Genomic DNA, 14163 nt, shown 5'->3' on the forward strand with positions numbered 1-14163 from the left:
ACAGTGTTCTGTGTTTCATAATCAGACTCTTCAAGATGTGCTTTTGATCCTGGGCAATAAACATTTCAAGTTGGCTCTGGCTGTGCTAAGTCCTGCTGTGTAAAAGAACTATTAGGTCTTTAAGCAGTCCTGTCTGACGGACTGTCGATGGCTTTCCAGGACTCAGGAAATCTAGTGAAGACAGAATAATACTCCTTTTGAATGAAATAAGATGGAAAAGATGGACACCTCATCAGGTTTCATGGAGAGAGGGTAACATGAGGCCAACAATATGTCAGACTGAAGCAAGAGAGAGGGAAAGAAACAGATTATGTCAACAACAGTAAAGCTATGGAGTGCACTAAGAAACAAAAAGCAAATAGCATGGCATGTTTCAAATCACAGGCTGCTCACAGCATGAGTGAAGGAAAGTGCACCAAGAGGACAAGAAAAATGGGAGAAGATGAGAGGGAGCTTGCCAGCATCATGGATCGCTCCCACTAATGAACCTTGACTGACATTTAAAAGGCTGTACCCGATAACTGGATGTTATCCCAGGCCTCACACAGATACACACTCACACACACACACACACACACATTCTCTCAGGAATGCAGGGATTAGGGATTTTTGAAGGCTGATACCGAAGTTTTTTTGGATCAAAGCTGCTGATAGCTGATATTCAGTGACTGTAAAGTTACGATTTTTATGCCAAAACAATTCCAGAAAATTATGGTGCCCTACCCACCGCTGTTTACTGCTGTTTAGGCAGCGCTTAAACAGCATTCATAACCTTAAAAGTAAGAATAAAATGATAATAATATGAATAACAACAGTAGATTTACTATTACTATTATTATTGCAGTTCAGTAGTAGTATATTTATGACATAATGTGTGTGAAATCCAAGGTATCATGGGCCTAACACACACACACACACACACACACACACACACACACACACACACACACACACAGCCAGTGACCTTGTATTGAAACATCTGCACTCAAAGCACAAGGCTAAACTCACTAAGTGAGTGTGTTTCAGAGGACATGTTGACTGTGCCTGTTCAGATCCGCTGTTACCTCTCAAACCAACACTCTTCTACATTCCAAAACAAAAACACATGGGCCAGAACTCCCCCCCCCCCCCCCTCCCCTTCCCACACACACACACACACCACCCCCCTCCCCGCCTTCTTCACCAGACATTGAACACCCTTGTCTCTCATGTGTCGTCCATCAGAAACACCCATGGGAGAGCTGAGGCTGAGACGGACAGGCTGTGTTGGTTCTTGCTGATAACTGATCGCTAATTTACTGTCGCACTGTTTTTTTTTTTGTTTTTTGTTTTTTATTAAGAGGTTATTAAATCCCCTTGGAGTATTTTAATTCCACTGCACAGATTATTTATTGAAACTCTTCTTTTAAACTGGGTCCCATAAGAAAAAACAAATCAGTATGACTAAAATGTAATAATGTAATAATATATAATGTAAGATTATAGGATGGTTAAGACAAATATAGCTTGCTGTCAAATGTTGGGATCAGAGAAATAAACTGACGTCAATGTGAGGTCATCGGCTTAAAACTTTTGACATTGTTATATAGAGTTTGCAGCTAGAGACTAACATCAGATCAGGACCAGACTGAGGGATTTCTGCGAGACATAAGTGCTATTCCACTGTGGTGTTGGGACGGGACAGGAAAACAAAGCCCCAGGAGGAAGCTGGAGTTGGATTCAGTAAATGTTTGTCATGTTATAATCATCTGAAAGTTGTTTGAAATCTGTAAAGTTGTTGTGATTTTTCTTCTATCTATATGTTAAACGCTTTCATTTAAAAAAAAAATCCTGACTGCATCTACCCATTTCTCCTTAAATGGTGTCAACTCCTTCATGTAGACATGAAGCATGTTTGGGTTTTGTAATTGTAAACATGAAATACTTGGGATTGCTTGAGATTTGGGGGTAAATGAGCTGTGATCAGAATGGGACAGAAATATTGAGGCTGGGTTGAGATGATAAGAAATAAAATGGACTTAGGCAAGATGGGATGACAGTTTTGCTCCTAAGTAACACTGGTGCAGAGATGCATTAATAACTTTAAACTATTAACTGTACATGAAACAATAGGACCTCCCACACTGTGCAAACACTGCAAGACATACAGATTGACGGGAAACTGTGTTCCTCAGCTATCCCACCTTGGATAACTGATTGATGAATTGATTCTATCTGTGAGTATGTGAGTGTGTGAATGAGTGAGTGATCCTTAAAGCTACTTTATTTACCCCTGTGCTTGCTGAAGCCTACTGTACAGTAGCAAACAGTCTACTGTCAGAGCACTGTAGAGTGCTGTGACAAGACTATGGAGCCTCCCTGGGGTCATCTAAGACAAAAACACTCACGTGTAAATCTGTGCTCTTGGTTTAGAAATCTTTGTGCATGTTTATTAAACCATGCTCTTGGATTTATAGTCCATGCATGCAAATTACAAATCCATGCCCACAGATTTGTAAACTATGCCCTCAGATTACAGTCCCAGTTCTCCAAAGGAAAAGCGATTTGACCACATGGATTTCAAATCCAAGGGCACTGTTTTCAAACCCATGAGTATGGAATCTTAATTTGAGGGCATGGATTATGAATCCAAGAGCATGGTTTATAAACAATGTGCACAAATTTCTAAAATGACTGCACAGATTAACGACCTTTTGCACCCACAGTATAATTGTATAATAGTATAATTGATTGGCTGCAAATCAGTTATGCTGCAGAAGCTGTTTGGAGAAAATCTCATCAACATTTTATCCTTTCTTTGGAGCTGTGGAAAGATGTCCCTGCTAAATTCAGTAGTTTGAGAGGACCGTGGGGACAAATCACCATGTGTTTGTCCTACCAGCTCCAGTGGAGTTTGGACTCTTGCTGTGAGTAGATAATGACCAAATTTTCCCATTTTGGTCTTGCACAATCTCAGTGTTTTTCACCACCAGTGTCAGGAAGGCAAATTTCTGCAGATTTATGCCACTTTACAATGAAAGTGAGCCTGATTTTTTCTGATCATCTTTGGGGGATATATTGGACAAATAAAAGCAATATTTCTAATTGGCCTCAGTTATGGCTTCAAATGCAGAAACTGTGTCGGTGGCTGCAGAAGCATCAGCCTGGCAGGTTGGGATACTAGTATGAAGTCATTGCAACAGCGCAACGGGAAGCTGATTCTGAATGATCTAAAGGTGGCGTTTCTGTCACCACAAGACCCCACAGGACCCCAGAAGTCCCCTTTCCATCTCCACCTCAGCCCCATCCCAGCCCTATCCATCCCTCTCAAGACCCCCGACCACAGGCACAAGATTAGAGCTGTTCTCATCTGGATTTCATCAGGCTTCGGCCAGCTTCGCCATTTTATAGGTTATTTTTCATTCAGGAGAGGGAGGGGGGCAGCGGTGGGGATCTCACAGTGATTTAGGGTTACACTGCATGGAGGCTGGAGGAGAATAAAAGCAACTTGTCGTCTTGAGGGGGCCGTGAACAAGCCAGCATGGTAAATTCCCTCCGACAACGGCGTGCAGTTTTCAGGGGAAGAGTCGGCATTTCTACTACTTCTTTTTTTTTTTTTTTTTTTTTGTTCACCCCTAGTGTTTGTGTGTGTTTGTGTGTGTGCGTGTGATATTTGGTGCGTGGTTCTGTGGCTGCCCAGTTTCTGAGCCATTTCCTCTCTGTTTTTACAACTGTAATGTCTGTAACATGTGGTGGATTGTTGTGTGATGGCAGAAGGAGTTTTATTCCCAAGCACTATAAATCCATTTTGGGGGAAACTATTGCCAAATATTGATTGCACAATGTTGTGTTTAAAAAATACCAGAAACTGTGATCATCAAATTGTTACCAGCCCACACTGCAAGCAAAGATTTTGAAGTAGTCAAAAGCATAACCTAATGTGGCAATTTTAATGGTTTAATGGTAGGAACACATTTGTGGCAAGTGGGTTCAAGCATTGGTCAGGAAGTAAAGGAGATGAGGAGCAACCTGATGAGACAGAAGGCACTTAAACCTCATATATTAGATATTAGTCAGGGGTTAAGCCTGGGGAGATAGACCAGAAGCTCCCAGACAGTTGAACTGGCAAGCTGGTGAAAAGTTCAGCAAGAAGCTGTCAAGCATCTACAAAGTGACTGTGGCCCAGAAAAAAATATTCATAAATATACACAACTCTTTAGTGAATTAAAAAAGCTTTGGTTGAGCTTTTCATGGTCTCCACCCCTTGTCTGTTTCAGTTACAGCAAAAGTGCTACAAAATCAGTGTCCTTCCAATTTTGCAAGAATGTATTTATTTATGTATTTAATTATTTTCAAATGATGGCTTTCTCATTTCAGAATAAAACCCCATTCTAGTCTCTAGTCTGGTCTATAGTCTAGTTTCTAGTCTAGGACTTGGGGGAATTGGATTGAGCCCAATTGATACAGCTATTCGATGGATTCAAGGAATTAAAGTATACCATGAATGTTTTATTTGGGTTTATTGATGACTTTGCTCTTTTATAAACTTACCTCTATGACGTGCAAAGACTGGAACAAGTTTCAACTCTCTGAACATGTCTGTGTAATTGTTGGTGAAAGTCAGTTTTTTGGTATAGGGTGAGGCAGGTAGCTCTTTACACTGAGCACCAATGTTGGATGGTTGATCATTCTGGCATCCCAGAAGCACCACACTCCACATCTGATCGTACTTATAGTTATCTACACTAAGCCTTTTCCTGTGCTGACATTGCACTCACCCTTCAGCTTACACTCTACAGTATCACACCCAATCATTTCCAACTCCATCATCAAGGACAGACTAAAGAGACGGCTGACTCTGCTGATAAGAAATAAAAGCAGCTAATCCTACTGTTTGTCTTTTTTTTTTTTTTTTTTCAGGAGGAAATGCTGTGAAGGCTTCAGGTTTGTGATGGGACAATGCATACCTGAAGGTAGGTGAACCAAACTGTTCTCTAAATACGGCTCACCTCATACACTTAATGCTACTGAACATTACCTCTAATAATAATACCTCCCGCAGAACAACAAGTTTACACATTGGACCAGGCTGCCCAAAGTAGGTGTTGGCACTCTACAATATTCTGTTTACACCTCCAGAAAGGTCCAGACCGTGCTGATGTCTGTGGTCTTCTTCAGTCTAAGAGTAATTTTATCTAAATTGCAGACTGCAAGGCATCAACATATAAACAACAAAAATAAAATAACCGTTTAGTCAGTGCCGGCTCTACCTATGTTGGCGCTCTAGACAAATAATGCCCAAATAATTTTCTGAACTTACTGGACTGTGCTGTTATTTGCCTCTACCTGTTTGGTCATCATATTCACATCACTAATGACTGTTTATCAAAAATGTCTTGTGTTAACGTTTTGTGAAAGCTCCAACAGTCACCCTCACAATATCATCACAATATCATCACAATATCGATATTGAGGTATTCAGCTAAAAAATAATGTGATATTTGATGCTGTCCATATCACCCAGCGCTAGAGTCAAGTATACTGATTGTACTGAAAATTTCCACTAGCTGAATAATGTTGTGTCACAGTACATCAGTGATATTTTCTGGTTGTAGTCAGACTGAACCCACTCACTGCGCCCTGTTCACTGCCTCTTGAGGCATAGATGAGAGTCCAGGATGAGGGAGTTGGTACTTTCCATTAGTTTGAATTCCCACGAATTTTGGATTTTCCCACAGCCCACTTAAGAGGTGGAGAGTGCCATCTAACAGCATGTATTAGTGTAGACCAATATATTGAGATGAAGTTGAAAAAGTGGCCGAGTGTGCCTTTAAATCCCCATCATTCCTGTGGAACTGCTCATTGGCCAGCAGTGGAAGACTGTGGCTGTACCAGGCCGCTCCTGGGTGTGGATGGAGATGACTATATCATATGAGATGAAGTGGGCTGAAAAAGAGTTGCTTGCCCCTTAAACCTCTTTCCGGAATAATTAAAGGTGAAGAAGTGGGCAGCAGTGTTAGTTCAGACAGTGATCATGAGTGTATTGAACAAAGTCCGTCCATGCAGGCCTACACTGTGTCTCCTCTCTTTCCCTGTGTAGGAGTGGATGTGTGTGCCGGGTCACCCTGTGAGCAGCAGTGTACCGACAACTTTGGGCGGGTTGTCTGCACGTGTTATCCTGGCTATCGCTTTGACCGGGAGAGACACCGCAATCACAAGTCTCCTTACTGCCTGGGTCAGTCCACGTCCTGCTCGTCTTCTGTTAGCTCAACGGTGTTGCCTGTCATGTCAAGTTTCTGCGTTATTTAATGAGCGTCTGTGTGTGCAGTACATGTGTGTCGGTGATGTTTCTCTCATTTGCTTGTGTTTTATTATTAGGCTGTATTTAAACCCAAATATCAGTTCATTCACAGCACTACATGTAACAAATGATTTTAAGTGACAATAAGGTGAAATGTCTTGATTTAGCCAATATTAATGTACATGTAACATTTTTAAACATCAATATATCATGGGCATATTAATTGCAGCACTCCGGGATACTGATCATAAATAAATGAGATCACAGTTTAAAGTGGCCTCTTGTCTCACACCAATGGTATTGTTAGTGACAGTGTTTCTCAAAATTAATACCAGATTCCCCATAAATCCTGTTACTTCATTCACAGGTTCTTTCTTGGCTTTACTGAAGTGGATAAATATGTTGGAAGAGATTTTTTCCATCTATCTTTTACTCCTTCCAGCATTTGCTGTTGCATGTTGCTGTAGCATGGCGCCCTCCTCCTGTTTTGTATTGTAACAGCACAGTTTTCCCACCAAGTCGGATACAGTTGCAAATAATTTAAATTGCAGGGTAGAAGCTGCTAGAGGATGCCACTCTTCTCAGAAATTGTCTTGTTTATTTAAAGGAATTATACATACTTAATAAAAAAAAAATGCAATGTTGACTTATAGATGTCAAAATCTCACATAAAGCATCTTTTAATCTTTCTTTCTCATTCTTGTTCTTGTTCTTTTTCATGACTGGTGCTGTCTTGATTGATTAATTGATTGTTCTCTCTTTTGTAATTATTATTTCTCTCTCTCTCTCTCTCTCTTTCTCTCTCTCTCTCTCTCGCTCTCTTGCTCTCTCTCTCTCTCTCTCTCATACATGCACATTCACTCACGTATGCATAGACATCGATGAGTGTGAGCAGTCAAGCAACAGTGTGTGTGACCATGAGTGTGTGAACACAGTGGGCAGCTTCCTGTGTCGCTGTCACAGTGGCTACATACTAGCACAAGACCAGCGCTCCTGCATCACCACACACAACTGTGAGTTTCTGCATGACAAGCCACTGCCAAGGCCTATTGACTTCTATAGAGTTTGGACAAATGCCTGACTGTCAGAGGATTAGACAAGACTTGGAAACAGAATCAGTATCCAGTTATGCACTGGTTCAGGGCAACATCAGAGAGTTACACTGAATAGAATGAGATGCATCAAATAAATTATGAGCTTTAGAGAGGCATGACATTCCTATCATAGAAAAAAAAAAAAAAAAAAAGAATGAATCCCTCCAGGTTGCCAGCCATGTTTTTTGGCAACTTAACCCTTCACCCTTGAACCGTTAGCCCTTCAGTACTGTGAACCAGGCTACGGTAGATTATATGTTTCTATCTTTGCAACAGAAGTCATGGAGATACGGTGTAAAGACCGGCATGTTAGTTCACCACAAGGTTTGGTTCCAGAGATATGGTCCCATTGGGCCCTCCATTATTATGGAAGGGGAGATATGTCAAGCAAAACTTTTTGGTCCATACTTACAGACCTATTTCGGAGCATGTTGCAGTCGTTTGAGAGCCCCTTTTGGTTACTCTTTGTACAAGTCTATTCACATTAGACTTTTCAGTGTAAATGCACAGACTTTTATTTTAAGACAAATCAGCAAAATACAAATTAACTTGGACTTACTTCATAGCACTTACTTAATAGCACATTTTTTTGCTAAATGGATGATCTGGCATTTGTTCAAGTACAGCATTATTCATTGTTCCAGTCACAGTAGTTATATAAGCATGCTTTGAATATGTAAATTTTCCCAATTGGAAGCTATCCTATTCCATAGCTATCCTATGCTACTGAAAAGGCATAATTCTAACTGATAGGTGTGTTTAAAATCAGTAAACAGTAAGCAACTGACTGAAACAAAACAGCAGCTACTGGGGCAGCCACTATCATGGAGAAATCACAGACAATACCTTTAAATATGAAGTCAAAGTATGTCCTAAATGTGTGAAATTTCATATATAAATATCATAGAATTGTGGGAAATGCACTTCAAAAAATTCTAGGGGAGTGTAAAGCACTTTGTGACCTATGTCCATGAAAAGTACTATGCAGACAATTATTATTATTAGTAGGCTAGTAGTAGTAGTAGTAAACGTCCACCATATTGTATACATTATTGTACCAAATAGCACATGTGAAACTGCAGCCAACTGTTATTAGCCTGCTTGTTTTGTTGTATGTTTTGTCTTGTAGTGAGTTCATCGGGGAAGTCGGACACCCTGATGAGCGCTGGCTCCTGCTCCTTCACGTGTCAGGATTTTGTTAACATGAGAAACAGTCTGTTGCAGCTTAAACTACGGCTAGGCAACACACAGTCACCTAACCAGGTACAGAGTCTACTGTTGAGAAGTTAAACATCTAGAGCTGGAACAACTATTTTTGAAGATTTTATAGCATAGAAATATTAGCATATTAAGCATAATTAATGTACTAGTTAGTGTACTAGTTCATGCAAGTACTAGTGGCTAAGAAGAAAGCAAACCTTCTCAAAACAGTTTCTCCTGTGAAGGGACCTATAGTGTGGTAGTAGTTAAGCATTCAGAGAGAAAGAGAAAGAAGAAACTTCTACAATAGCTACAATATGTAGCTATTGAAGTACAGCTATATGGTGCACTGTGGTATTTGAGGTGCACAGCACCTATCAGACTATGTACCCTGCTACCTTTCTTTTCCCTGTTTATTCTACTCAGTCTTGCCTGTGTGTCTTCGTAGGTGCCTGGCCTGGCCAACAGTAGTAATAAGCCATCACAGGGGAGGGTGGGGAAAGGTCCAGACATTCATAGTCTTCCTGGCCCACCCGGCCCTCCAGGAGCCCCTGGGGTCCCAGGTAATGTGGTGGGGTGGGGGAGGAGGAGCTGTAAGTATGGAGACAAAGTCAAAGATAATCACTAAAGACTTCTAAAAATCCTAAGATCCTCAGGCAGGTTGTTGCAAAAGCCTGGTCACCTTCCGTCTCAAGCTTTGACTTAGGACCTGATCCTCGGCCAGGGGCCTGCTTACTTGTCCAGTGACTAGGCCTAAGATTAAAGGTGTCTGAGCTTTTGGAAGAACTACCTTAGCCTGAGGATCTTGGGTTTTTTTTTCAATTGCTGCTGATGACTATCTAATTCCTACTTGTGCTCATTAGCTTTTTATCCTTCTGTCTTCCCCAGGACACCCAGGAGAGCCAGGAGAGAGAGGGGACCCAGGAGAAAGGGGTATGCCTGGCCCTCACGGTCCACGGGGAGACATGGGACCCATGGGCCCAGAGCCTGACCTGAGGCATATCAAAAGAGGCCGCAGGGGGGCGGTGGTGAGATTCAGCTTTTTCCATCGTGTAGTACTTACATTGTCACACTCAAAATTCATGAATTTTGGACATAATGAATTATGAATAAGTTTGTCCACCTGGAGTAGTACAAACAAATGAAATTTTGAGCTCTGGCCATGGACTAACAGCCTAAAATGTTAATTTCTTCACTTTCCCACCACAAGTTGCTCAGTCCACTATGGCACTCTGGTCTTATTTTGAACAAAATGGCACACTAAATTTTATTTTCCTTGTTTCTTATTGTTCATGCAGGGACCCCCTGGAGCACCAGGAAGAGATGGCTTAAAGGTTAGGATTATATGTTTGTCATTGCACTAGGTGTTTTAAATGCTTGTGTGTGTGTGTGTGTGTGTGTGTGTGTGTGTGACTGTGCATGTTGGGGGAGCTATTTCAAAAGTATAGTTTTATAATCTACCAGTTACCCAGTTACACTTCCTATCTAGTTACAGTGAAAAGAAAAGTGAAAGATCCTGACTTAGGACATGTTGATCATCTGTTGATCATAAGTATTTAAAGATTAAGATTCTGTCCTTTGAGAGTCAGTGACCTCTAGTATGAGTTGAGTCTAGTATGAGATTGTACTTTACAGTGGTACAGCGTGTGGTGTATACGCATTTTCAGAGATGGCATGTGTTTGCCAGATATTAAGTATACACAAAAACAAGTAATCATATAGAGAATCGTATTCCTTGTAACATCTCCCATTTTAATTTGTTGCAGCCAAAAATATAGTCGGTAGCTGTAACAGTCGACTACACGATGTGTCTGTGTGTGTCAGCATGTCTGCATGTGTGCAGCCCATATCCCCACAACCGATATCCTGCAATGTTTGTAATATCCATGAGCAGTCACATTTACGGCATTACCTCATCATACTAACGACAGATACTCTGTACACTTCAACCAAGCTACACCATTGCCCTCTTGTGTCCATTTTGCCATTAAACATCTACCATAAAGTGAATGAGCCCTCTGAAATCCAACCTGTTACAGTGGCTGTATTGGGTCGCATGCAGTGACAGGATGCCATGGACATCAACTAACAAAATGCATTCAGTTCTTCATGGCTGACCTGATGGGTGTTTATATATTTCACCTTATAGAAAGTATGCTGACAGTGGTTATTGTGTGTTTTGCAAAGTCCTTTGGTCACATAGCAAGAAGAAATAATTACTGATGTTTGTTTTGTATGCCATATAAGGGACAGGGCCTGTAGGTCTCAGGTAAAATTATATGTCATGGAAAAGGACTGTCTGTGAAGTTCTGTGTGAGAGGGATCTCTGCCTATGATGTGCCTAAGAAGGTAAAATACACCCTGAAAAAACATCCTGAGTCCTATGTTGTAGGTCAAACACACTGCTGGTGCTCTATGTCTTGTGTGTGTGTGTGTGTGTGTGTGTGTGTGTGTGTGTGTGTGTGTGTGTGTGTGTTGACATTGACTTGATCTGGGCTTTTTCTCATCTGCAGGGTGACAGAGGAGCCCCAGGTCCCAGAGGTCCACCTGTAAGTCTATTCATATTTTTAACACATTTATCAAAGGAATAAATCTGCCCATTGAACATACTGAATTACACAATACTATGACCGCCTTCCTAATATTGGGTTCCACCCCTTTTGCACAATATGTCTCAGTTGTCACATTTTAAAGGATCACTAAGCAAGCTCAGATTGTGAACATAGTTCACATAAAGGAAAGAAATACTAGCCTATACATTTCTTTAAATCAAGTCAAGTCTAGCCTGCATGGCTAACAGTATGCATTTGCACATCCATTCTGTAAATTTGATAACGTGGACAGTGTGTCTTAAGGCATGTGGCATGTGGCTTGGACTGTAATCTGTAAGTGGTTAGTCAGGGCGGTTAGACCTGGTTAATATCAGCAGTGCGCATGCATGGTGAAGACACAGCGTTTTTAATCATAATGTTATATGTATTCTATTTTTATTTAAATCCCAATTTTCACGCTTGGAAGTGCTCATGTTATCTTATTTTCATATTTAAAGTGGATATACGGGGTGAACCCAATAAGGGATCATAGCTTTCACCTGGATACCCCAGGTCAGCCTAATTCATAGACAAAGGTGGTCCTAATATTTTATTTTTTATATTTTAATATTTTGCCACAGTATAAGATGGAGCCTATCTCAAAAATGAAACCTTGACTGTCAGTTACAATGATGGGTATATGCTGGGGTATTGTATCAATGATCTGTTGAACCATGAACCATTTCTCCCTAGGGACCACCCGGCTCCTTCGACTTCCTTTTGCTCATGATGGCTGACATCCGCAATGACATTATCGAACTGCAGGAGAAGGTGTTCGGGGAGAGGCGGGGCATCTCTCTGGACAGCCCACCCCACTCCAGTGGGGAAGCAGATTTTGTGGACTGGGGTTCTGGACAAGGAGATTATATGCTCAACACCTGACCTTTAATTTCACGCTGATCGCAAGTGACATTCAAACCCAACCGGATGTGATCAGCTTGTTCAGAGCAAAGACTCTTTTATCTTCCTCAGTTAAGGAATGTTGTCAAATGCTAAAATGTTTACCAACTCTCACAGCTAGAATGAGCAGAGTGAGGAGACTCGATTGACTCTCGGCTGCTACAGACAGTAGCACAGAGAGAAAAAAGAAGATAAAGAGGGAGAGCCTATGAAATTCTGAACTTCTAACCTAAGCACGTTTTCCCATGCCGTGGGTCTGAGTGAGGGATGTGAGGGATGTGCGTGCAGAACATGGGGTGGGGATGATGCAGCGTGTTGTGCTTGTATGCCTGGGTCTCTGTGCTGTGCCTCTGAGCTCAACCACTTCAAACGACAGACTTTATCGTCTTCATCTCTTCCTGTTCCTGAGTCTGTCCATGGAAGCTCTGCTCCTGCTGACAGTTTGCCTGCGGGGCCCTGGTCCAGACAAAAGACCCGGGATCTGAGCTCTGAGCCTCCAGTGCACCTGTCTGCAGTGCACGGCTGCAAAGTTTGAGCTCTGCCGCCAGTCTGCACCCTGAGCCGTCCTCAGAGACTGATTTATGACTATGGACCATACGATTACATTATAGGACAAACACATTTCTCTAAAAAGTTCAGGAGCAAAAAGAAGAATATTTTCTTACTGACATCTGATATATTTTTGAAATTGTGCAAAAAAAAAAAAAAAAACAACAAAAAAAAAACCATACCAAAATATGAGTTTAGCATTTTTCCACATTATATGCACATCCAATTATAATCTAAGGAGGACACTCATCTGTGAAAGATACCACTTTTTTTTATTTAACTTCTAAATTGCCAGCCCATGCTGTGGGGTTAGCAGACAGCTCTTTTACTGCTTATTATTTAAAGGGCAACTAAAACAGCTGATTGCGTGCCCCTGTGCACATGTATGCATGGACCAAGTGGTCTCAGTCTTGATTAAGGAAAGATGTGTAGACTGAAGGGCTTGCGAACATCTGCTGGTCAGAAATGATACACAGTATCGAATCTCAAAAGACAAGGGTGTAGGCAATCAAAACTTAAAATAAAAAAGAGGAAAATGGATTTATGCTACACAAAGGGCCAGCTGTTTGGTTCAGAGTAGCAAAGAAGGTGGCAGAGATCCCACATGAGCCATTTACAGTGATTTCTTTCTTTTTCCATATTCAATCAGGTACTCTGACTGTGAACATATTCCTTCTTACAGCCTGGGGCATCAGTTTTCTGTGGGAATGGGATGGTTACACACATTGTTACACCTGGGAGCTGACCAGTGCTGGCCACTGGGCAGATTGAATCAGACAGGGTGGTCAATGCTTTGCTCAAAGGAACTTTGATGGTGGCTGAAGAAGGAGGTGAGAGTATTGCTCATTTCTTAACCTTCTGAGATTTTTCAAGGCAGCCCAGGAATTTGAAGCACTGTTGTTTGGTCACCAGCAGGCAGCATGAACCTGTGAGGTTAAAGAAGTCTGTTTGTGACTGGAAGGTCTGTGGTTCATCCTCAGATGAGCTGGAAAGTTGTGAGCAGGGAAAGTGAAGTATTTCCACGCTATCCTCTATCCGCAACTTCTGTCAAGGAGCTGCTCAGTAGCCAGTGGTTGTACAGGACAGCTTCCAGTGTGGATTTGTGAAAGTGTATGAATGAGGAGAACAGCTGTGCTTGGAAAGAGCAAATATGATCAGTCCACTTTCCCTGGATAAATAAAATCCAACTTTTTTAACATCACTGTGTTCCTGCTCTTAAATATCTTAATTGGCATTCCTTCCTCCCAGGGTAATGTCTCATCAGCAGCAGAGGGCGCTAAGTCACAGATAATCACTTTATAGTTAACCCTGTAACTATCTCTGTGATGTGAGAAGTACAAACAAGATTCCCTTGCACACATGTACTGCAACCTTGAACTTATGTGGACATTACCTGGAGGAGTTGTATGTAACAACATAAATGTCCAAATCAGCTGGACTGGACAGCTTATTCGACTTTACCCTGTCAACTCCCTAGTACAAAGTCCATGTAAAGTCTGATTGAGCACATGAGTGAGTAGCGCAGGCGACAGGTCATTGTCCAGAGAAG

The 14163-nt window shown here is 41.5% G+C and overlaps 1 protein-coding gene across 1 annotated transcript in view; it reads left to right on the top strand.

Annotated features, from left to right (window-relative positions):
- Positions 1 to 13645, top strand: part of LOC115355635 (collagen and calcium-binding EGF domain-containing protein 1-like) — a 39066-nt gene extending 25421 nt beyond the window's left edge. The window contains exons 3-11 of the mRNA XM_030046495.1: positions 4900 to 4952; positions 6080 to 6214; positions 7156 to 7293; positions 8504 to 8637; positions 9023 to 9137; positions 9463 to 9602; positions 9873 to 9908; positions 11088 to 11123; positions 11859 to 13645. Of these exons, the coding sequence (XP_029902355.1) occupies positions 4900 to 4952; positions 6080 to 6214; positions 7156 to 7293; positions 8504 to 8637; positions 9023 to 9137; positions 9463 to 9602; positions 9873 to 9908; positions 11088 to 11123; positions 11859 to 12047 (976 nt within the window). The 3' untranslated portion in view covers positions 12048 to 13645. The remainder of the gene's footprint in view (positions 1 to 4899; positions 4953 to 6079; positions 6215 to 7155; positions 7294 to 8503; positions 8638 to 9022; positions 9138 to 9462; positions 9603 to 9872; positions 9909 to 11087; positions 11124 to 11858) is intronic.
- The last annotated feature ends 518 nt before the right edge of the window (positions 13646 to 14163 follow it).

Source organism: Myripristis murdjan, chromosome 3, assembly GCF_902150065.1.
Source record: "Myripristis murdjan chromosome 3, fMyrMur1.1, whole genome shotgun sequence".
Lineage (NCBI taxonomy): Eukaryota > Metazoa > Chordata > Actinopteri > Holocentriformes > Holocentridae > Myripristis > Myripristis murdjan.